The sequence below is a fragment of the Calonectris borealis genome, chromosome 6 (genome assembly GCF_964195595.1).
Source record: "Calonectris borealis chromosome 6, bCalBor7.hap1.2, whole genome shotgun sequence".
Taxonomy (NCBI): Eukaryota; Metazoa; Chordata; class Aves; order Procellariiformes; family Procellariidae; genus Calonectris; species Calonectris borealis.
This window is the reverse complement of record NC_134317.1, coordinates 18,572,525-18,593,392: the sequence shown is the minus strand read 5'-3', so window position 1 is coordinate 18,593,392 and position 20,868 is coordinate 18,572,525. Positions and strand designations below refer to the sequence as shown.

The window sequence follows — 20,868 nt, the reverse complement described above, 5'->3', positions numbered from 1 at the left end:
CTGTACTGACAGCAAGGGTGAGCAGTGCTCCCCAAAACCCCTGCTTTTGCTAGGCAGGGAGGGGAGGGCAGGCAGAGCCCCCTCCCGCCCTAACTGAAGCCCTCCTCTCCCTGCCCTGGAGCCCAGGATGTGGGAGGCCCTGCTTTCAGCCCAGATGTTGGCCTCAAGTAATCAGAGCTGCTGCTGCTCAGGGCAGGACAACCTTAAAGCATTTCCAGACTTCCTAGCACCTCAGCGGAGGCCCCTTTAACTCCTTCCTCCCCCTCCAGCCCCGGAGCTGCAAAGCCCAGGCAGGGCTGGGATGCACAGCTCGCGCTCCCTCCAAGAGGGGGAAGCTGGCTGAGGCTGTAATGGAGCAAGGGCCCAGAAGAGCTTGTCCCCCAGAGAACTCCGCACAAGGGACAGCCACGACGAGGGGAGCTTAAGGAAAAGGGGCTTTCACAACAGGGCTGAGAACTGCCCCAGGGCCACGTCCAGCAGCTGAGAAACCTTTGTCCGTACAAAAACCCAGGCCAGATGTGGGACACACGAGAAAATTCATGTACCATCCTGAATGCAAGTACTTTGGCTCAGTTACCCCCAGCACAGGGGGGCAAGGAAATTAGCACATCCAAGGCAGAGGCAAAACTGAAGGAGTTTAATGTGCTTACAGCCAGGGAACAGCTAATCCCTGCCCAGGACCACGGGAGAACTGGCACAGGGCTGGGAGCAAGGATTTACTGCAAATCCATCAAACCGGGGTGGTACTGGATGGATGGAGAATCCCTAATGCAATGCCTCACTGAAGGCAAGAGGTGTGATGGGGCCCTCGGTGGAGTGCACAGCTTTAGCACAGAGCTCCAAAACCAGAGGAGAAGACAGGGAGGTAAATGGATAAAGGGCAGCGTTGGTTACCATAGACAGGATCAGCAGGGAGATGCCTTCAATAAAAACAGTTTTGAGACACAGGGAGGTGATAGATCTCTGCCACCTCCACACATGCAAGTTGATTGCTCCGGTGCCCTGTACATGTGGCTGGTGCGAGGGGAGACGCGCAGCAAGCCCCCCAAGCTACAGCCATGCTGGTGCAGAAGAGGCTGTTGGCCCACCAGGGTGGCAGGGGCCCGCTGCCGTCACCGTGAGCCCTGCCCAGGCAGCCTGCGCAGGTCTCAGCCTGACGGAAGCAGGCTCGGCAGGGCTGGCAGCTCTCCTGGCTCATACCGAGCCCTCGGGGGCAGAGGTGGTGCTGGGGGAAGGGGGGTGCTTTTGCAGCTTCCTCCAGGGCCAGCAGCCTGCCTGTCCAACCCAGTCCTCGTGCGCCAGTGCCCTTAGGACAGCCTGGTGCTGCTCTGTTTTGGTAGGCAGGAGTCCAGCTCAGGCTGTTGCAATCGTGCTGCTGAAATTGGGATCCTTACAACCGCTCCTGCAGGGCGGGTTGCCTACGCAGGACAGGCACATTCAAAGCTTGCCCAGCCTCTGAGATGGGCCAAGACCTTCCAGGGAGTTGCAGACAGCAACTATTGCAGAGCAGGGAGAGCCTGGTGAGGGGTGGCAAGACCGTGCTGGTAGTGCCCTTTAGTGGAGAAACACCCGAAGCTCAGGACCCGAGATACTGCACGCAGCAAGCGCTCCCTCAGCAGCCTCAGCCCAGGGCTCTCTGCACAGGCACGCAGCCTGGTGCCACAGCCACGTGCTGTCCCCGAAACCTTCACCCTACCCCAGGACTGGTCCCTGGGCTGCAAGAGAAGCAGCACGCAAGGCTGATGCTCACCAGCTTTAATGTCTGTCTGGAATAGGAGTCAGGCACTTGCAGGGCTCCTGGCCTGCACCTACCCCTCTGGGGGTGCTGGGAACCTCCCAGGTGAAGCCCCAGCACAGGCTCTTGCTGTGGGGCACAGCAGGGAGTGGGGGGCTGGCACTGGCCTCCCCCCAACCCAGCGAGGAGCTGACTCACAGGATAATCTGGTTCTTGTAGCTGCGGCTCAGCTCCTTGTGAGGAAGGACGATGGAGTTGAGAATAACGACCTCAGCGGGGATGGTGACACTGCAGCCTGTGCGGAGAGTGTGAGTGGGTTAGGAGGAGGGGAGAGACTCTGCTCCGCTGCGGGGGGCCAGGGCAGCTGGGTGCAGGTAGGACATACCCAGGATGGTGATGGATGGCGTGAGGCGCCCATCCCGGAAGAGGGTCTCACTGTCAATCTTGGCATAGGGATCGTTGGGGTTGGGGTCACTGGGCGTTCCTTCAACCCGGGCCCAGCGCCCGATGGTGCTGTCCCAGCCCACAATGGTATTGAGGACACAGGTGTGGTCCTGGGGCAAAGGAGAAGGGGGTGAGGGTGCTGCTGCCTCCCTGCAAGGGGTGGGGGTTGACAGCCACACCCTCAGGCAAACCCGACTTACGTGGAGTGAGGCGCCGTGCAGGACAATGGACTCTCGCACGCGCACACCAGCTCCCACCGTCACCCCCTCCCCAATGGAGACGTTTGGGCCCAGCTATGAGGACAGAGGGAGTGGATAAGGTGAAGGACAACGGCACCCGCAGCACCCCCGAGCATCACCCTGCTGCAGCATCCCCCAGGCCTGCACTCACCACCGCAGTGCTGTCGATGGAGGCCGTCGGGTGGATGTACACGTTCCCTGCAACACAAGGCAGCTGCGTCAGGAGAGGCAGCTCGCAGGAGCACCTGCCTCTTGGATCAGGGGAGGTCCTGCCCACGGGTCCCAATTCCTCCCAAGGCAGCCCTGTCCCCACACGGGGCAGCCCCCAAGGCAGTGGAGGGTGTCAGAGGGTTACCTCGGATGACAGGGCCTCCAGGCTTGTTCTGGGCCAGCCTCTCCGGGTGGCTCTTGCTGTACTGGTTCAGGTAAAGGCGGCTGGCATAGATAGCAGAGCTGGGGGAGGAAAAGCAAACAATTGTTATTACCTCTCTGGCACTACCAGAGGCAGAGGAGAGTCTGAATTCAGCACCCCCCACCCACCCGCAGGGCCGTGCCTCGGCACCCTCCTCTCACATCTCTGGTACGGACCGCTCCATGCCCCTGCTGTGCCAGCTCTAGCCCCAGCCCTTACCCTGCCGATTTGATCTGGCTCCAGAAGCCATCAGTTTTGTAGACGTAGAGTTTGCCGCTCCCAGCCAGCGCCGTGAAAACGTCCTGCTCTAGACGGATCACTTCTGCACGCTGCCAGCCGTTGGAGCTCTCCTCTCTGCAAGCGAGAGGCCCGTTAGACACCCACACCAGTCATGGCCTCAGCCAGGTACCCCAACAGCTACCCTCCCCAAATCTGGGGGCTCCTGGACTCCTTCCTAGCCATGCACTTCTCCCCAAAGGTGGGGACAGCCCCAGCCGTCAGGCTAGGCCTGTCCAGCCCCGCTGAGCCCCAGAGTGGCAGAGGGACGGCGCTCTGCCAGCTGAAACAAGCTCTTAGCCAGAAGTTGATGGTGCAAGAGCCCCACCCAGCCTGGTGGGTGTACGAGCGATGGATCTTGCCCCCACTCCAGAGCCCTGCACAGCTGGCTTTTTGCTTGGGTGGTGGCGGAGATGCAGAGAGCTGGAGGCGGGAGCAGAGCATTCCCAGGTGAAAGGCTTGCTCAACTCATTGTCCGCAGCTCAATGAAGATGGGGTGGGAGGAGAGGAAGGGAGAGAGGAGTGTCTCAAGCTGGCCAGGAGGGGAGCGGAGGAAAGAGAGCAGCTTTGCAGAGCAGCCTGGAGCAGGGAGGAAAGCATGGTTATCACTAGGGACGATCCAGCCCAGAGAGCAGCCAGTGCAGACACAGAGGGAGACTTACCCAAGGTAAGGACAGCTGGTGCAGGACCAGGAAACAAGTGAGTGATGGCAGAGGAGGAGAGAAGATAGAGAAAGAATGGAGGATGAGCGTGCCGCTGCAGCCCCGGGAAACAGTGGGGTGGGAGGGACACGGGGTAGAGAGAGGCACTCACAGCACTAGCTCCTGCTGGTTCCTCTGGAAGACGTCACCGATGTGCTGGAAGATGGCAGGTGTGAACAGGTAGATGCCACAGTTAATGATCTCACTGACAAACGTGCTGGGCTTCTCCACATAGTGCTGGACCTGGAAGTGAGGGAAGAGATGTGAGTCCCGGGGCGCAGTCCCCACGCCCAGCATCACACCCTCTGCGGCACGCTGGGAACATGCGCCCACGCAGGCAGCGCAGCACCCACTGCCCACGCCGTACCCAGCTCCCCGAGGCCCTCCAGTACCTCCTGCGTGTCCGCATTCGCCACGATACAGCCGTAATTCAGCGCCTGTGTCCTGTTGGCCTGCAGAGCGAGGATGTGTTAGCAATGGTGCAGCAGCGGGCATGCAGATGCAGAGCAGATGAGACCCGGAGCTCGCACCCAGGGACCCATCCACCGCGGGAGCCACTGGCTTCTAGACGAGCCCACGGCAGAGCACCGCTGCTCTTCTGCTCCCCAGCACTGCCACTCACTGTGGTACCCAGAATGACAAAGCTGTGCGCGTCCCCGTGCCGCTGCCGGAACTCCAGCATCTCCTGCAAGGGGAACTCTGAGCACACATCCGCGTTGAGGACAAAGAAGGCCTCAGCACCACCCGACAGGATCTGGTCTCGGAAGTGATAGATGCCACCACCCGTGCCCAGCGCCGCATACTCCTGGAGATACCTGCGAGCCAAGCAGGGAAAAGCAAGGGCTTAGGGAAGCGGGGGTCTGGTGGCACCACCTGGCAGCAGGGCAGGGAAGGGCTGGCAGGGGCTGGAGAGACATAATCCTGCCATGCAGCAACGGGGCTCGCGTGGCTGTTGGCACAGGGGAAGGAGGCAGTGGCAGCTTGGAGCTGTGCTGGAGAGGCATCTTTGGCACAGGAACCAGCCAGGGCAGGGCTGGGGGCAAGGGAGATCTGGCAGAACCAACGTGGGAGGCCAGCTGTGCTCATCCACGCTGGGACACGGCCCACCTGCCCAACGCCCAGGCGCTGGCTGGGGGCTGCCAGCCCGGGGGAAGCGGGTGAAGGGCCGAGCTGGGCTGTGCCGCCATGGGTACCCCGGGGCAGGAGGGCTCCTGCCCACCTGATGGGGATCTTGAACTCCTGCTGTGCCGACACCAGGAAGCGGCTGAGGGCCTCGTGGGGCTGGTAGAAGCCCATCAGCAGGATCTCCTTCATGCCGGGCACCTGGAGAAGGAGAGAGGGGGCAGGGTGGGGAGGGCGGCCCTGGTCCTGGCCCTCCGGCCCCGGCCCCCCAGCCCTGGCCCCGGCCCCCCGTACCTTGGCGCAGGCCTCGATGTGATGCTGCACCATGGGCACCCCGGCCACGGGGAAGAGCGGTTTGGGCACCTCGAAGGACAGCGGCCGGAACCGGGTCCCTGCGGAGCAGAAGGGAGGGTCGGCGGGGCCCGGCGCCGCGGGACGCCCCGCGGGCCCGGCGCACTTACCCTTCTGCGGGCCCCCGATGAGGATCACCGCCTTCAGCGGCATCGCGGCTCCGCTCCGGCCCCGGCCCGCTCCGCTCCGGCGGCCCCCGCAGCCCCGACCCGCCCGGCCCCGCCGCCGCTCCCGCCCCCCCTAGCCCGCCCGCCGCTTCCGCACACGTGGCTGCGACACGTCAGCGCGCAGGTCTCTCGCCCCCTTACTGCGTCACCGCGCCGGGCGGTGCTGCCGGGGACGCCCGCCGACCGCCAGGGGGCGCCGCAGCGGCGGGAGGAAGGAGCTGCGCGTGCCCGCCCGCGTGTGCAAGGGGCCGGCCGTGGGCGTGCCGGGGAGCGCCGCGCGCGTGCACGCGGGCGGCCGGGCGCCTGCGCGGGAGCGCAGCCGCGCGCGTGTGCAGCCGCGCGCGTGGCAGGGAGCAGCAGTGCGTGTGCAAGGGGCTGGGTTTGCACGTGCAGGTGCAAAGGAGCAGCGGTGCGGGGGTGCGATTGCCCCCGGGTGCGTGTGCGAGGGAGCGGCTCTGTACCTGGGCGCGCGTACGCGAGCGTCAGTGCGAGCACGCGGGGGAGCTGCCGTGTACGCGCGCGTGCCCCCGGTAAGCGCACGCACAAGTGTGCCGCGTGCCGGCGCGTGCGTACCGTTGCACACGCAGGCGTGTGCACGCAAGCGCGCCTGCAGCCGCGCGTTACGGCGCAGGGGGCGCGGGGGGGGGGGTCCCCGGGGGGGGCGGCAGCAGCCCCGGCCTCAGGCGGGCAGCGGGCGTTCACCGCCGGGCGGGCGGGCCCCGCCGCGGGGCCTCCCCCGCCCTGCACCCGCCGTCCCCCCGCAGGAGCCCGGCTCCGGCTGCCCCGCTGGGCCCTCCCGCAGCCGGTATTTTCGCTCCATGACGCCAGCGCCCCGTGAGCCGCCCCCCCTGCGCCCGCCCCGGCGCTTCGCAGCGTTCCTGGCTCCTTCCCCAAGTTCCCGACACCCTTCCCGGCCCGGCCCCACCTGGAAGCCTTCCTGGCTTCGGGTCCCTGGATTTTGGGACGGGCCCTCCCGAGGCGCCGAGCCCTCGGTGGCAGCCGGCGGCCGCTCTGCCCACCCCCACGTCCCCTCCCGGCGAGGCACCGAGTCGGGACCGGCTGCTCAGGGTCTTTATTGCTGCTCTGGCACGTTGCTCGCTCCAAACCACGGGGACGCTCCGGAGCCCGGCAGAGGGGAGGGGACGGGGACGGGGACGGGCAGAGGCCTTCTCCCCGAAGTCAATAAATAAAGCCCTATCGCTACAGCAGCATCTGGAAGGCGGGTGCCCATCCGCTGCCCCCGTCCCCCTGCCCAGGGCACCCCGGCCACGCTGGAGCATCCTGCCGCCGGCCGGGGAGGCGGTGCAGGGCTTGGCCGGGCACCCGTGGGGCTGCGCCGTGGCACCGGGGGGTCGGGTGGAGGTGGTGCGGGGGGGTGCATGGGGGGGTCTGGCGCAGGGCGAGAGCCGGAGCTGGGCAGGCAGAGAGTGAGCAGCGTGGGCCTGAGCAGGCGCAGGAGGTGTGCGTGGCACGTGGGTGCCCCCCTACAAAGGGCAGGGGTGCTGGCCAGCCCCCACCCCGGCGCGGGGTGCAGCCGACAGCCCCGGGGAAGGCACCGGCGTCAGTCCTGGGGCCGCAAACCCGCCTGCCAGGACCAGGGCTGGGAGGAGTGGAAGGTGGGGGCTGGTGGCCCCCGCTCCCAGCCATGAGGACCGGGGCTGTGCCGGCTGGCGGGGGGCCGCCGGGGCGGGGGGCTGTGAGCGGGCCCCTCTCTGCAGGAACCACTGGAGCAGCCTCAGTCCTTGGGCGCTGGCGTGCAAACCGGGGGGGAGCGCAGGGACCCCCGCGCCGTGGCCGGGGGCAGCTGCAGGCTGCGGTGTAAGGCACACGGCTGACGGGACCTGCGTGGTCAAGGCTGGCTGGCTGGCAGCTCTCCCGCGCCTGTCTGGGGCTTCCCTCGGCCCCCCCCATCCCCATCCCATCCTTCCCCTGACCCTCTGCCACATTCTCCATTCCTCCCAGCAAGGCTTCCCATCGCCTGCCCGCTACTGGACCCCACCGCCGGACCCCACCGCTGGGCCGGCTGGGGCAGCACCTCCGCTCTCCCTCGGCACCGCCAAAATGAGATGCCGGCTGCCAGCATCCCCAGCAGCGGCACATGAGGTCTGTAGGCTCGTCCCGGCGCGTCCCGGCTCCTCCTCGGCCGCCTCGTCCCGCGGCCCCTGGAATGTTCCTCTGGCTCCTCGGCCCCTCGCGGCCGCGGCCGAGGCACTGGCTATTGCGGCCCCGGTGGCTGGCCGCCCTGGTAGGAGCGGAGTAAGACCTTGTGCTTGGTGACGGCCTCGCCGCGGCGCCGCTGGTGCTCCACCAGGAACTCCTTGAGGCGGTTGGTGGTGAAGGTCAGGGTCTGGCGGCGCAGCTTCATCAGGTAGGCGTCCTGGAGCCAGGCGTTGGCAAAGCAGTCCTTCACCGTGGGGCGGCTCCTGGGGCAGGGGCAGCGCCGAGTCAGGGGCCCCAGGGTACCCACCACTGCAGCACCCCCCCAAACACGGCCACCACCCCTGCCCCGCAACACCCAGGGGGTCCCAGCCCTCTCCGAGGGCAGGGATGGACCCCAGGGTCCTGGGCTCAGGAGATCCCAGCGCTCTCCAGGAACAGGGATGGACTCCAGGGTCCAACTGATGATGTCTGGAGGGTCCCTGTGGGGCAGGGAGCTGCCCGCCTGGCCCCGTCATGGGCGCAGTCTGGGGCCACATGTCCTCCCTGCCTGTGCTGGGCACTCACCAGGGGTGGACAGCGAGGACCTTGCGGATGAAGAGGGCGGCGCTCTGCGAGACGTTGGGGTACAGCTTGAAGGCGTCAAAGCGCCCTGCCAGGATGCGGTTCTCTGTCTCAATGGGGTCCAGTTCGAAGAACGGTGACCGCCCACTGAGCCTGCGAGGGTAAAGGTGGTGGCATGGGCTGGGGGGCAGTGGTGGGAGGGCACCCAGGACCTCCCACCCACCCATCCCTGGTTTGGAACAGCCATAGCTGCCCAGGGTCTTGATCCTCGTGTCCAGCTGGGAACGGTCTGCAGGGCTACAGCATCCCCCAGCCCACCACCAGCCTGGTGTCCCCCATGGCGCTGAGCCCTGGGTGGGGCTGACTACACCTCAGAGTGCTTGTCCCCCCAGCCCTTTCTCTTACATGATGTAGGTGAGGACACCAACGCCCCAGACATCTGCTGCGGAGCCCACCGGGTCACCCTTCACCACCTCGGGCGCTGCGGGCAGGAAAGCAGGGCTGTCAAACGCACCGGGGGGCCAGCCCCAGCACCCACGGCATCGCCAACACCCGCAGCACCCCCAGCACCTCCAGCACCCACAGCACCTGCAGCATCCCCAGCATCCCCAGCATCCCCAGCACTCACAGCATCCACAGCACCCACAGACATCCACAGCACCCACAGCACCCCACCATTGCAGCACCTCTCCCTGACACCCCAGTAATCCTGACAGAGCCCAGCACCTCCAAGGATACCGCAACTGCCCCACAGCACCCTACATCTGCCCCTACAGCCCAGCAACCCTACATCTACATCTCAGTAGATGCCCCCAGCACCCCAAAGACACCCCAGCTTCCCCAAGAACACCTCAGCTCCGCTCCCCTAGTCCCACCCCTTCCCAGTGCACAGGTACACATGCACACCTCAGGCACAAGCGTGCCCTGTCCCTGTCCCCATGCCACCGCACCCCCGGTGCCCCACTCACACATGTACTCCAGGGTGCCGACGCGCCGTCCCAGCTGCCGCAGCACAAGGGGGTTGTAGGTCTGGGCGCTGCCAAAATCGATGATCTTGAGGGCGTTCATACCCGAGACGACAACGTTGTCAGGCTTGATGTCGAGGTGCACAATGCGGCGGCCGTGCAGGTACTCAAGGCCCTGCAGGAGCTGCAGCACGTAGCTCACCACGTCGTCCTCCGAGTAGCGAAACCTGGGGACAAGTGGCATCAGCGGGCAGCCCCGTGCTGGCAGCCGTTGCCAGCGGCCCGGCGCCCGCCCGTACCTGTCCACGATGCTGTAGAGGATCTCCTTGCCGGCGCAGTTCTCACAAATGAGCACCAGGTAGCGGGGGGTGATGTACGCCTCGTGCAGGGCCATGATGCGCTCGTGGTGCAGCGCCTTGAGGATCTCGTACTCCTGCAGCACGCTCTGCTTCCTCTCCGCCTCGTAGGGCACGATCTTGGCCATGAAGTGCTTCCCCGTGGCGTTCTCCTTGCACAGCCGGATCACCCCGAAACGGCCCCTGCAGCACAGGGCAGCGCTTAGCATCCCTGGCGTGGGGTGCTGGGGGGGGGACACCCCCAGCAGAGCATCCCATCCCACCGCTCCTCACCTCGCCTTCTCATCCAAGAAGGTGTATGGCTTTTGGGGGACGCCCTGCCGCAGCAATGTGCCGTCCTTTGCCCCCAGGGACCCGCTTTCAGCCGAGGGCTCCTTGGAGGATGGGGCAGTGGTGGGGGGCTCCTGCGGGGAGGACGACGCGGGGGGCATGGAGACGAAGGAGGTGACCATATAGGGGGGCATCTTCCGCACGGGCGCAGCGTTGGGGGTGGGAGAGAGTGTAGGGGCTGAGCTGGGGGTGGTCGACACCGGGGAAATGGGGGAGAACTTGGAAGGGGACGGAGCCCGAGGTTGGGGAGACGTGTCCGTGGGGGGCACGGGGGAGCCCCGGGCGGGGGTGTCTGTGTGGGGCGAGGCGACAGTCCGAGGCGGGGTGAACATCAGCTCCGGGGGCACGCAGATGGTGATGTCAGGCGGGAGCTCAGGGTCTGGCCGCAGCCCCTCCTCGCGGGGCACGGGGGGCTGGAGGACCCCGGGAGGGGCGTCCGCCTGTGCTGCCCCGTCTGCCTTCTGCACCGCTCCCTTGTGCTTGCGGGGTGGTGTGGTGGGGGTAGCCCCCACAGCCGGCGGCTCCAGCTGCCCCATGGGCGTCTGGGTTGACCGGCTGGAAGCCACCTTCTCGGGGACAGGGACAGGGACAGCGATGTCCTTGGCTGGGGCAGCTCGGGCATCTGCAGGGGAGCAAAGGGAGGTATGAGCCAGGTGCAGGTAAGCCAGGAGCGGGGTGCAAGCAGCGCCCCGTTCCCCAAAGCCCTGAGGGGAAGATCTCAGGTGATTCAAGGACCCCCAGAGCATCCCAGAGGCTGCAGCCCCACAGCCGGCCCCACGGCTGCCCCACGCCCCAGGGGACAGGGCTCGCTCACCTGCCGCCTCGAGGTGCACCTTCCCCGAAGGGGTGCTGTAGGGCCCCTGCCCGGCCTTGTTCACACAGGCCACCCGAAACTTGGCAGCGCTCCCGGGGGGAAGCTCCGTCACGTTGAAGTAGCAGTCGGCGATGCCGGTGCTGACGATCTTCCACTCGTGCTCCCCTGCCGGCGCGGGGACAAGGTGAGGCGAGGGCAGACCGGGGGCAGCCCCCTGTCCCCCACCCCTGACCCAGGACCCCGCCGAGCCCCAGGGGACAGCAAGGACATTGGGCACTTTTGTCCTGGCTTGGTGTCCCTGAATGAGCCCATCTTTCTGGCTGCAGCTCCTGGGGGACAGGAGGCAGCCCCACGTACCGTCCAGCCTGCGCTCCAGCGTGTAGGTGCAGGGGGCTTTGCTCTCCGCGGGCTTCCACAGCACCAGCACCGTGTTCTTGTACTTCTGGGGGATCTCCGGGGTGCCCGGCCGCCCGGGGAGCCCTGCAAGGGGACAGATAGGGTGGGCTGGGTGCCCGGCCAGGGGCAGGGCAGAGCTGCTGCGAGGCGAGAGCAGCACCACACGGGGGCTCAGAGGTGCTGGAAGTGCCTGTGCAAAACCAGCCTGTCCCCCCTCAAAAGTCCCAGTCTCTTGCAGATGCGGAGAGCAGAGCTCAAGTGACCTGCTCCAACCGGTCCCCAGCCTCGGGGTGCGCGCCTGGCACGTGCTCTATCCCCGCGGGGCAGCACCTCTGTCCCCCGAGGTCCCCCCCTCCCATCCTTACGTGCCACAGCCAGTGTGCAGGAGCTGATGGCCGTGCCCAGGGCGTTGGTGGCTGCACACTCGTACAGCCCCGCGTCCTTCCTGGAGACCTTGGCGATGGTGAGCATCTGCCGGCCGTCCTTGCAGGAGACGACGTTCAGCGCATTGTCCGGCTGCAGGGACCTCTTGTCTGTTGGGGGAGGCAGAGGAGAGGGATGCTACCATGCCCCCCCAGCACTCACTTGCTGAGGCAGCGCAGGCAGCCCCCCACCTTTCATCCAGAGGATCCTGGGGGTCGGGCTGCCGGCGGGCAGGCAGCAGAGGGTCAGCGCCTCGCCCTCCAGCAGCACCTGGTCCTTCAGCTTGATGTGGAAAACCGGGGGGAAATCTGGAAAGCAGAGGGAGGTCAGGCTGGGGCAGTGATGGGCACCTGGCATCCCCACCCCGGGGCTGCACTTACCCGACTCGCTGGGTGCATGCGGCCGGCCGGTGGCGGGTCCCTCTTCCCGCAGCAGGCTGGAGGGGATGCTGGGCTGCGAGGCCACCTTCTCCTTCTTGCCCCGCGAGAGCCCCCAGCGCTCCCAGCGGGACCGCTTCTGGGTCTCACCCCCACCTGTGGGCACCCGGGGTGGCTGAGAGCGGGGCCGAGCCTGGGCAGCCGTGCCCACCGTGCCTAGGGCGGCTGGGCCACAGAGTGCCAGGGCGATCCCCCCTCGCCGCTCACCTTTGGCGGAGGTGGAGGAGCGGGTGCTGCCCTCCGAGCGCAGGGACTCGGAGGAGGGTGCGGGCGCCGGGGGTGGCCCTGGCCGCAGGCTCTCCCCCTCGGAGCTGGCACGGCGGAGCTCCCCGGGCCCCTCTCCCTCCGGCCGCTCGTCCGACAGGCTGCGCAGCCGCGCAGAGACACGCTCCACCGTGGCGCTGATCTTCCTCCGCACGGCCACCGCCGGCGACTCGCTCTCCCCGCCACCCCCCGGCTCCGACTTGAGGCTCTCCGAGTCCCTCCGCTCCTTGGAGCCACCCAGGGCCAGGCTCCAGGAGAAGCGGCGCCCGCCGGTTGGCATCTCGCCACCCCCGTCCTCCCCTCTGCTCTTCTTCCTCTCGGCAGGTGGGGTCCTCTTGAGGAGCACAGACATCCTCCGGAGGAAGCCCCTGTCCTTCTCCACCTCATGCAGGTCCTGCACCGACTTGGACTTTGCTGCCAGCCTGGCAGGCTGGTCCCTGCGCAGCTCCAGGGGCACGCCGGCTGGCGTGGGACGGTAGATGCCCTCGTCGGGGGCCGGGGGGCTGGCCAGGTGCCGGTCCTCGGAGTGGGAGCGGGTGAGGAGCTTCAGCCCTCGGGTGAGCGACGACTCCCGGCCCCGCTTGAACTTGGCCTCAAAGACCTCCTCCGAGTCGATGTCCTGGATGAGCAGGGAGCTGGAGGAGCTGGTGGGCTTTGCCTCCCGCCTTGATGCCGGTGCTGGTGCTGGTGCGGGAGGCTCGGCGGGGGTGGCAGGCGGGGGCCGGGGGACTTCCTCGGCAGCTGGCTCCCCCCCTCGCGCGGCTCCCATGGCTTGCATGACCTTGGCGTAGGAAGATGTTTTGGGGGCTTGGGTGCCGGGAGCTGGAGGCTGTTGTGGGGTGGGTGCTCCTGTCCTGGCAGCCCCCTCCCCGCTGGCTCCAGCAGCCTTGGTGGGCGTCTTTTCCTTCTGCCCCCTGGCCGTGGGCTTCTTCCCTGTGGTGGTGGCAGCCATGCTGGCCCCGGGCTGGCCGCGCTCCTCAGGGATATGCCTCCTTCCCTGGGCAGCCTTGGCGGCGGGGGCTCGGGGGACGGCAGTCTCCACCACGGGGGGTGTCAGCGGGCCGGGGGCGTCCGGCGGTGCTGGGGGCCGGGCATCAGAGAGGGCCGAGAGCGATGGGGACTCCTTGAGCCTCTGGGCCTCCAGGCAGGCCACTGGGATCTCCAGGGGTGCGCCGGAGCGGCGGTGCCTGACGACGGGCTCGGCATCCCCATGGCTGAAGGAGCTGCTCTTCTGCAGCCGGCGCTCGGCAGGGAGGAGGTGCGGCGAGGTGGCCTCGCTGGAGGCTGCCCGCACCAGCCGCGGCACCGCCGGTGCTGGCGGCTCCAACCGGGTCGGCCGCAGGACCTTCTTGTCGGGGCTGACCCCCAGGGTCTCCAGGAGGGGACCCCGCAGGCCGCTGACCTTGCCGTCACCGGGGCCGCCCCGCAGCAGCCGCTGGCGCATCAGCTCGAGGCGCTGGGCGTGATCGTCCTCCCCCCAGACCCCCTTCCGCCGCGGCAGCTCCATGGAGGCCGCCTTGGCCAGGGCCCGGCGGGGGTCCCGGCCCGCCTCGGCCCCCTCCTCGGTCCCCGGCGGCTGGTGGAGCAGCAGGGCGCTGTCGGCCGAGCCGCCTCTCTTCAGCTCTCCCCGCCGGGCGCTCCCCGGGGACTCCAGGCTGGAGCCCTTCTTCATGGCTTTGCGGGGGTACTCCGGCCGCTTCTGAGCTTCGGGGGCTTCTTCATCGGAGGAGCCGGGTGCCTCCGCCTCCACGCACGGCCGCCGCGGCCCGGCGCCCCTCGGCCGCTTCCCCAGGGCCACCCCAGGCTTCCCCGCACCCTGGCTCTGCCACTCCATGGCGGAAACGTCCCCCGGTGCGACCCCCTCCAGCTGCGGCCCCTCGGACAGCCCAATGGCCTCGTCGTCCGTGGGGATCTCATTGAGCGACATGCGGGAGCCGGAGAACTCCACCTGGTGCGGCATGGGGATGAAGGGCAGCTCGTCCAGGTCGTCCGAGTCCGAGGAGGATGACAGCGCCGGCGACTCCTTGAGATGCCGGGGCACGGCGATGGAGAGGTGGTTGGACGTGTCCTCCAGCAGCTCCGGGATCGGCCGCAGCACCATGTTGCACTTGTAGCTGATCTGCGAGCGCTGCAGCCGGCGGAGAGGGTGGATCAGGCCCAGGCAGGCGGCATGGCATCATCCTGCCCAGCACACATCACCCCGCCCTGCCCCGCACACCGCTCTGTTGCTCCCCTCCTGCCCCAGCTCCTGCCTTCACCTGCCATTTCCGACGGGAGAGGAAGAGCTTTAGGTGGTCGGTGCTGATGACCTTCCCCTTGGCCAGCGTCTGTGGGGCGAGGGGACAGCGGTGTCCCACGGAGCCTACAGCAGGCTCAGGGGAACCCCACTGCCATCGGGCGCTGGGTCCCTGTCCAGGCTCACCTTGAACCAGGGATGCTCCAGGGTCTGCTCTGCGTTGGGTCTCCTGTGAACCAACACCGCCGGGTGAGAACCGCCCGGGCTGGGGGGCTTTGGCCAGCCCGGAGAAGGGCAGGAGGGTCTGGCTGCCCGTGCTGCACCCCGGCAGGGCTGTGCAGCCAGCCTGCCTTGGGCACCCCAATGCACGGGGGTCCCCACCCTCCCTCGAGTGCAAGGCTTACGCCGGAGGGGTGGGGGCCAGGGACCCCGCAGTACTCACAGCCTGTCATTGACCAGCACTTTGATGACGAAGCCCTTGGCTTCCCGGGTGAGCCCCTGGAACATCCTCTCCTCGAAAGCCACGTTGTAGTTGCGGATGTTCATCAGCGTCGTCTTGTCATTCTCCCCCACGAAGGGGGAAATCCCCGTCAGGCTGCCGAGGAGGGGACACTGTCATCGGGCCGGGGGGATACGGGGAACAGTACGGCAAGTACGGGGGACCGAGAACAGGACCCCGGACCCCAGCCCCGGTGCCATGGGGAGGGCAGAGGCGGGAGCAGCGAGGGAAGAGGCTGTCTGCAAGGAGCGATGTGCATGGCCGCAGCACCAGCACTGCACCTGGCAAGGGGGCAGGAAGAGGGTCTCTCCCATGGGGGCCCACCGGGGCACTTACCAGAGGTAGGCGATGACCCCCACAGGCCTGTGGAGAGGAGACCGCAGTTACTGCACAGCACGAGCCCTCTGGGGCGCCCAGTCCCTCCCGGCATAGCGGGGAGCCCACCGACCACCCCAGGGCTGCCCTTACCAGATGTCGGTGACGCTGGAGACAGGGCTCTGGTTGACGATCTCGGGGCCCACGAACTCGGGGGTGCCATATTTGCAGTACTGCGGCTCCTCGGGCGTCAGCTCCTGCGCGTTGCCGAAGTCGCAGATCCGGACCTGCTCGCTGCTCGAATCCGCCATCAGGAGGTTTTCTGGCTACAGGACAGCGCGGGGCGGAGGGGAGCTTGGCAGGAGGCAGGGGCTCCCCCCAGGGAAGGGACGTCCCCTGTCAGCAGGACCGAGCCCCCCGCAGCGTGGCAGGAGCCCGTCCGTGCGGGCGCAGGGCAGGAGGGAGTGGGAGAGCCCCGCACTCACTTTGATGTCCAGGTGCAGGACGCCGCGCTGGTGCAGGTAGCAGATCCCCTCCAGGACCTGCCGCATGTAGGACCGGACCTGCGGGAGAGCAGAGGGAGGGTGGGCGCCCTGAGCATGGGTCGGCCCCACGCCGGCCCTGTGCAGAGGAGGGTGCGGGCTGTAGCCCCCTTTGTAGCCTGATACAATGAGCATTGCATGTCCCTGGGTGGGGACAGACCCCGATGTCCCCAGCGTCCCTCCCTCCCCCATCACTTTGCCCCCCCAGGGTTCACCCACCTCGGACTCGCACACTGAGGGCTTCCTCGCCATCCTGTCCAGCAGCTCTTCCTCAGCGCAGCTGGGCCCCAGTCAAGGAGCACAGAAACTCCGTGCCCCATGTGCCCTGCACCCTCCTGGGCACCCAGCTCCTCCGCACTCGCTCTGCCCACCCGTCCCCCCCAAAAGCCTCCCCTCATCCCCTGCACCACGCGCTCCCGGAGCAGCGCCCAGAGGATACAGCTCCATGACCATGATGACGGCGTTCTTCTTCTCGAAGGCGTCGTGGAAGAAGACGATGCGCTCATGGTCCAGCTGTGAGAGGATGTGCAGCTCCCGGTGCGCCGACTGCTTGGCCTTGGTCCTCCCGGGCACGAACTTCGCAGCAAAGTCCAGCCGGCTGCTCTTCTCCGTCACCCTCCGCAGGTAGGAGAAAGCCCCCCTGCAATGCAGTGATGGGGGCAAGGTGGGATAAGAAGGTGGGGAAGCAGGAGACCTCCCCTTCCCTGAACAGCTGGGATAGGTGCCCACTCCACAGGCAGCTGCCCGCAGCCATGGCAGCCCTCCAGGACCATCCATGGAGAGACCTCAGGCCTGGCTTTGCTCCAGCCGCCCCGGCTCCCCACTCCGAGCCGGCACCGGGGCATCCAACGATGGCTGAGAGCAGCCCCAGCACATCAGGATCTGGTGTACCACGGAGCTCAGTCCCGAGGGACAGAGCCCCAAGGTGCAGCCTGGTTCCAGCACCCCTGTCCCTGCGGTGCCCGGGGTGCCCCGCTGCCCACCGTGCCAGCGGCCCCATACCTCCCGATCTCCTCGTGCACGTCGTAGTAGTCGGTCAGGCGTCGCGCCTTGTGCAGCGCCTCCTCCTCCATGGCGGCATCGGCAGCGGGCTGGGCTGGGGGAAGGAAAGGCGCTGGCGGGGGGCAAGCCGGGCACCCAGGCTCTGCCCCCTGGGGCTGGGGGCCCGGCCAGCCGTACCTGCCCGCACCACCAGCTCGGCCTTGCAGGAGACCTCCCCGGCCAGGTTCTTGGCCGTGCAGGTGTAGACGCCGCTGTCAGGCTCGGCGGCACCCAGCACCACCAGCGAGCACTCGTTGTCCTCGTACACAAAGCTCAGGTGGCTGCTCTCCTCCAGCAGCTCCCCATCCTGGGGGTGGCAGGGGCGTCAGGGGGGTCCCGCCCATCCCTGACCAGCTCCCATCACCCTTTCCCCATGGATGAGGCATGGGACACATCCTGCATCAGCAGGGCTGAACCCAACCCCAAAGCCCCAACACAGCAACCCAGGTGAGGCAGTGGAGGGTGTGGGTCTGGGGGAGCTGTAGGTCAGGAGGGGGGTGGGGAGGGGGGTGGGGGGGTCCCAACCCACCTTGTACCACATGATGTCCGGCAGTGGTTTCCCCTCCACCACTACAGCGAAGCGCGGTGTCTCCCCTTCCTGGGCATCGATGTCCTCCATGATGGACTCAAAGCGCGGTGCCTCTGCCAAGAGATGGGACATGGGGCACGATGGGGCAGTGCCACCCCCTGTCACTAGCATGGGGTGTATGCCTGTGGGGCACTGCGAGGAAGTGCCAGCCCATGGTATAGGGGCACGGAGCACCATGGGGCAGTGCCACCCCAATGCACACGGCAGCGGGACTCTATGGGGCAGACCACCAATGGCATCTGCCTGCAGCACCGTGGGGCAGCACCCGTTGGTGTGGGGGCACCATGGGGCAATGCTACTCATGGCACACGGGCATAGGGCACTGTGGGATTGCATCTCCCCATTACATATGGTTGTGGGGTACTGTAGGGCAGTGCCACCCATGACACCTCTGTGGGGCATTGTGGAGGGGTCTCCCATGGCTCTTGGCCATGGGGCACTGTGGGGCAGTTCCACCCCACTATACACAGGTATGGGACACCCTGAAGCAGTGCCACCCATGGCACATGGCTGAGGGACACCGTGGGGCAGTGCCACCACATGCACATGGTCATGGGGCACATGGAACACTTCTACCCAAGTCAGATATGGGTATAGGACACCGGGCAGCAGTATCAACACATGGTTCATGGGTTTTCAGCCCCATGGGGCATTGCTAAGCTATAGAGCAGCATCCCCATGGCATATGAGTATGGAGCACTGAGGAGCAGTGCCATGCTGTGAGGAAGTGCCCCCATGGCACATGGGCATGGGGCACCGTGGAGCAGTGCCACCCTGCGGGGCAATGCCCCCCGCATGGCACACGGGCTTGGAGCACTGTAGGGCGATGCCACCCCCCGGCAGAGGGGCACGGCCCCCCGGCGCAGGGGCACCTACCTGCAAGGCGGAGGCGGAGGGTGCAGCGGGCAGTGCCGTGGCGGTTGCTCACCTCGCAGGCCAGCGGCCCCGCGGCCCCCCGGCCCACGCGCAGCAGCCGCAGGCAGTGCTGGTCGTCGTCCGGCATCGTCATCTCACACGTGCCGTCCTGCTCCCCCAGCACCTGCCCGCCCCTGCGGGCACACCAGCTGCCACATCACAGCCCCACAGGCAGCCCCAGACCCGCTGCCCATCGACAGCTGCCACCCCACAGCCCCATGGCCACCTCCTGACCCACAGACAGCCCCGGCCCCAGCTCCCGCCCCACAGCCCCCGCAAAGAGTTCGCACCCCATTGATAGCTCTGCCTCCTGAATGGCTCTCAACCCTTAGCACCCTACAGACAGCACCCCCCCCAAAAAAAGCTCCCCCCCATGCAGCTCTGTACAGCCCTGGACATCAGCCTTGGCTGCACATCCAGCCCAGCCCTGGGGAAGGACCCCCCACCCACCACAGGCTTCATGGGGAGCTGATGCAGGAGCCCCTCTTTGTGCACGCTGTGGGGTGATGCTGGGCATGGAGCAGGCAACGGGCACAGCGCCATGTCCTACCTCTTCCAGGTGACGGTGGCCTCCACATGGTTGATGGTGATGGTGATGGAGGCTGGCTGACCCTCCACCACGTACACCACATCTGGCTTGTCCAGGATGACAGGGGCCTCTTCCAGGTAGGGACCTGCCACACGCATCATCAACACCACCTCTGGACCCCACGTCGCCCAGCCCTGGCCAGCTTACCACCCCATCGGGGACAAAGACCCGTCCACCCCAGCCACCCGTTCCCTCCCCACTGCCCCTCTCACCCCGGTCCAGGAGCTGCATGGGCCCCACGGGCGGGGAGGGCTTGCTGTTGGTCTTGGGGGTGGCAGTGATGACACGGAAGAGGTACTGGGCACCCTTGGTCAGCCCGTGCACTGTGTAGGTGGTGTCCCGCACGCCGGCCACCAGCACCAGCCACTGCGTTGTGCCCAGCACTTGCATTTGCACCACATAGGTCACCGAGTTGGGGTCTGCAGGGGGAGAGGGTCAGTGCAGAGCCTGTGCGCCCCATCACAGTGTTGCCCACCCCCTGCCCCCCTCCTGCCCAGCCCCTGCCCACCCCCGGCCCCCTCACCTATGGCGGTGTCCAGCCACTTGGGCTTGTTCCAGGTCAGCGTGATGGCTCTGCCGGTCACCGAGGCCACGGTGGGGGGCCCGTCTGGAGGGGTCGGCACCACGTCTGCGAGGGGAGGCGGGCAGTGGTGTGAGCATGACCACTGCCACAGCTCCTCGGGGCATCTGCCTTCCGTCCCGGGAGATGCGGGCTGGAGGAGACGGAGGGAGCCAGCGACCCTCACTGGTTCCCCAGCGGGGGCTCAGCCTGGCAGCCCCTGTGCGGCTGGTGCTGCCAGCAAGTCCCAAGTGGGACCTGGGGGTCCGGGGATGGGTCCTGACCTCACAAAGTGAGGGCTGCACAGCTGACCCCGCTCTTAGGTTGGATTAGAGTCCTCCTGAGGTCCTCTCCAACCTGAACTGCTCTGTGATCCTATCACCCTAGGGCCTCGCTACAGGGCCACCAACCCCCAGCCCCAGGGCACAGCCTGGCAGGGTGGCAGCGAGTGGCCGCACATCCCTGTGGCACCCGCTGCTGCTTACCGGTGACGTAGAGGTGCGCGTAGCACGTGGCCTTCCCAACTTTGTTGGCGATGACACTTTTATAGACACCAGCATGCGCGTGGCTGACGGCCGTGAACACCAGGCGATGGACATCCTTATCTGGGTGGGAACAGGGGGACACAGGTAAGACCCCGACAGCCAAGCGGTGCAGAGCTCCCCTCCCTACCTCATGGGGCGTGAAGGTCAGGGGAATGATGCCTCCTCCCGGGGTGTCCCCCCTTCCTCCGCCTTGGGCAGAGGGACCCCAAGGGGGCGGGGAGGGTGGTGGGAAGCCCTACACTGCATCATCTTGCGGTCGTCGGTGCTGTCGATGCGGGAGCCGTTGTGGAACCAGGTGATGGAGGGGTAGGGCAGCCCGGCCACCTGGCACTCCAGCACGGCCTCCTTCGACTCCACCACGTCCAGGTTGTGTAGCGGCTTCAGGAAATCAGGCATGGTGAAGCACTCTGCCTCCGTTTCTGCCTGCTCCGGCTCCTCTGGGATGGACGGCATCTTCTCCAGCTTGGAGCTGCAAGAGGGCACACACGCTCATGATGGGAGCGTGGTGCCCCCAGCCCAGCCCCAACCCCAGGCTTTGCACAAATCCATTGTTCCCCAAATCCCAGGGGGGAGCAAGCAGGGGGATGCAGATCCTGGAGACCCCCAAGTCTTACATCTGGGAGGCGGCAGATGGCCGCGGCTCCTCCACGTAGAGCTCAGCAGAGCACTCCACGTGGCCGTGGGCATTCCTGGCGGTCACCGCGTACTGCCCCTCGTCCTCGCTGCCCACGTGCACGATGACCAGCGAGTGCAGCCCCCCGTCCCGCTGAATCCGCACGTTCTCCCCCTCCTGCACCGGCTGGCCTGCATGGAGACACACACCAGCATCAGCATCAGCATCAGCTGATCAGCACCCCTCCCAGCCCCAGCATGAGCCCTTGGGTG

At 67.0% G+C, this 20,868-nt stretch overlaps 2 protein-coding genes across 3 annotated transcripts in view; both read right to left on the bottom strand.

Annotated features, from left to right (window-relative positions):
• Positions 1-615: 615 nt before the first annotated feature.
• Positions 616-5,515, bottom strand: GMPPA (GDP-mannose pyrophosphorylase A). 2 transcript variants are annotated; one of them, XM_075153050.1, is made up of 12 exons: positions 5,391-5,515; positions 5,224-5,321; positions 5,027-5,130; positions 4,430-4,622; positions 4,200-4,259; positions 3,920-4,050; positions 3,050-3,184; positions 2,774-2,871; positions 2,570-2,616; positions 2,380-2,472; positions 2,121-2,289; positions 616-2,030 (listed from the first exon to the last, which is right to left on the bottom strand). In XM_075153050.1, exons 1-12 carry the CDS (start codon positions 5,431-5,433, stop codon positions 1,930-1,932), a joined length of 1,272 nt encoding a protein of 423 aa, XP_075009151.1. In that variant the 5' UTR covers positions 5,434-5,515; the 3' UTR covers positions 616-1,929. The 2 variants fall into 2 exon arrangements, with proteins under 2 accessions (XP_075009151.1, XP_075009152.1); XM_075153051.1 differs by lacking the exon at positions 2,380-2,472 and having other exon boundaries at positions 5,391-5,497.
• A 701-nt stretch (positions 5,516-6,216) lies between these two features.
• SPEG (striated muscle enriched protein kinase) overlaps positions 6,217-20,868 on the bottom strand; it is a 39,987-nt gene continuing 25,335 nt past the window's right edge. Inside the window, exons 12-41 of the mRNA XM_075153941.1 lie at positions 20,598-20,787; positions 20,223-20,452; positions 19,924-20,043; positions 19,403-19,507; positions 19,092-19,298; positions 18,841-18,964; positions 18,252-18,424; positions 17,316-17,428; positions 16,925-17,093; positions 16,748-16,841; positions 16,185-16,385; positions 15,965-16,025; positions 15,689-15,766; positions 15,357-15,529; positions 15,225-15,251; positions 14,832-14,984; positions 14,576-14,618; positions 14,412-14,480; positions 12,097-14,281; positions 11,833-11,985; positions 11,644-11,760; positions 11,395-11,562; positions 10,991-11,113; positions 10,634-10,798; positions 9,763-10,441; positions 9,433-9,672; positions 9,137-9,360; positions 8,574-8,649; positions 8,172-8,321; positions 6,217-7,870 (exon numbers count right to left, since the gene is read on the bottom strand). Coding sequence (XP_075010042.1) covers positions 7,663-7,870; positions 8,172-8,321; positions 8,574-8,649; positions 9,137-9,360; positions 9,433-9,672; positions 9,763-10,441; positions 10,634-10,798; positions 10,991-11,113; positions 11,395-11,562; positions 11,644-11,760; positions 11,833-11,985; positions 12,097-14,281; positions 14,412-14,480; positions 14,576-14,618; positions 14,832-14,984; positions 15,225-15,251; positions 15,357-15,529; positions 15,689-15,766; positions 15,965-16,025; positions 16,185-16,385; positions 16,748-16,841; positions 16,925-17,093; positions 17,316-17,428; positions 18,252-18,424; positions 18,841-18,964; positions 19,092-19,298; positions 19,403-19,507; positions 19,924-20,043; positions 20,223-20,452; positions 20,598-20,787 — 6,818 coding nt within the window. The 3' untranslated portion in view covers positions 6,217-7,662. The remainder of the gene's footprint in view (positions 7,871-8,171; positions 8,322-8,573; positions 8,650-9,136; positions 9,361-9,432; positions 9,673-9,762; positions 10,442-10,633; positions 10,799-10,990; positions 11,114-11,394; positions 11,563-11,643; positions 11,761-11,832; positions 11,986-12,096; positions 14,282-14,411; positions 14,481-14,575; positions 14,619-14,831; positions 14,985-15,224; positions 15,252-15,356; positions 15,530-15,688; positions 15,767-15,964; positions 16,026-16,184; positions 16,386-16,747; positions 16,842-16,924; positions 17,094-17,315; positions 17,429-18,251; positions 18,425-18,840; positions 18,965-19,091; positions 19,299-19,402; positions 19,508-19,923; positions 20,044-20,222; positions 20,453-20,597; positions 20,788-20,868) is intronic.

What these genes read in the sequence shown, in the direction of transcription:
- GMPPA (XM_075153050.1), bottom strand. Translation starts at nt 5,433, where the DNA reads ATGCCGCTGAAGGCGGTGATCCTCATCGGGGGCCCGCAGAAGG. An exon ending in AACCAGCAGGAGCTAGTGCT is followed by an intron (nt 3,185 to 3,919) that starts GTGAGTGCCTCT and finishes TCTCGCTTGCAG; the next exon opens with AGAGGAGAGCTCCAACGGCT. An exon ending in GCCATCCATCACCATCCTGG is followed by an intron (nt 2,031 to 2,120) that starts GTATGTCCTACC and finishes CTCTCCGCACAG; the next exon opens with GCTGCAGTGTCACCATCCCC.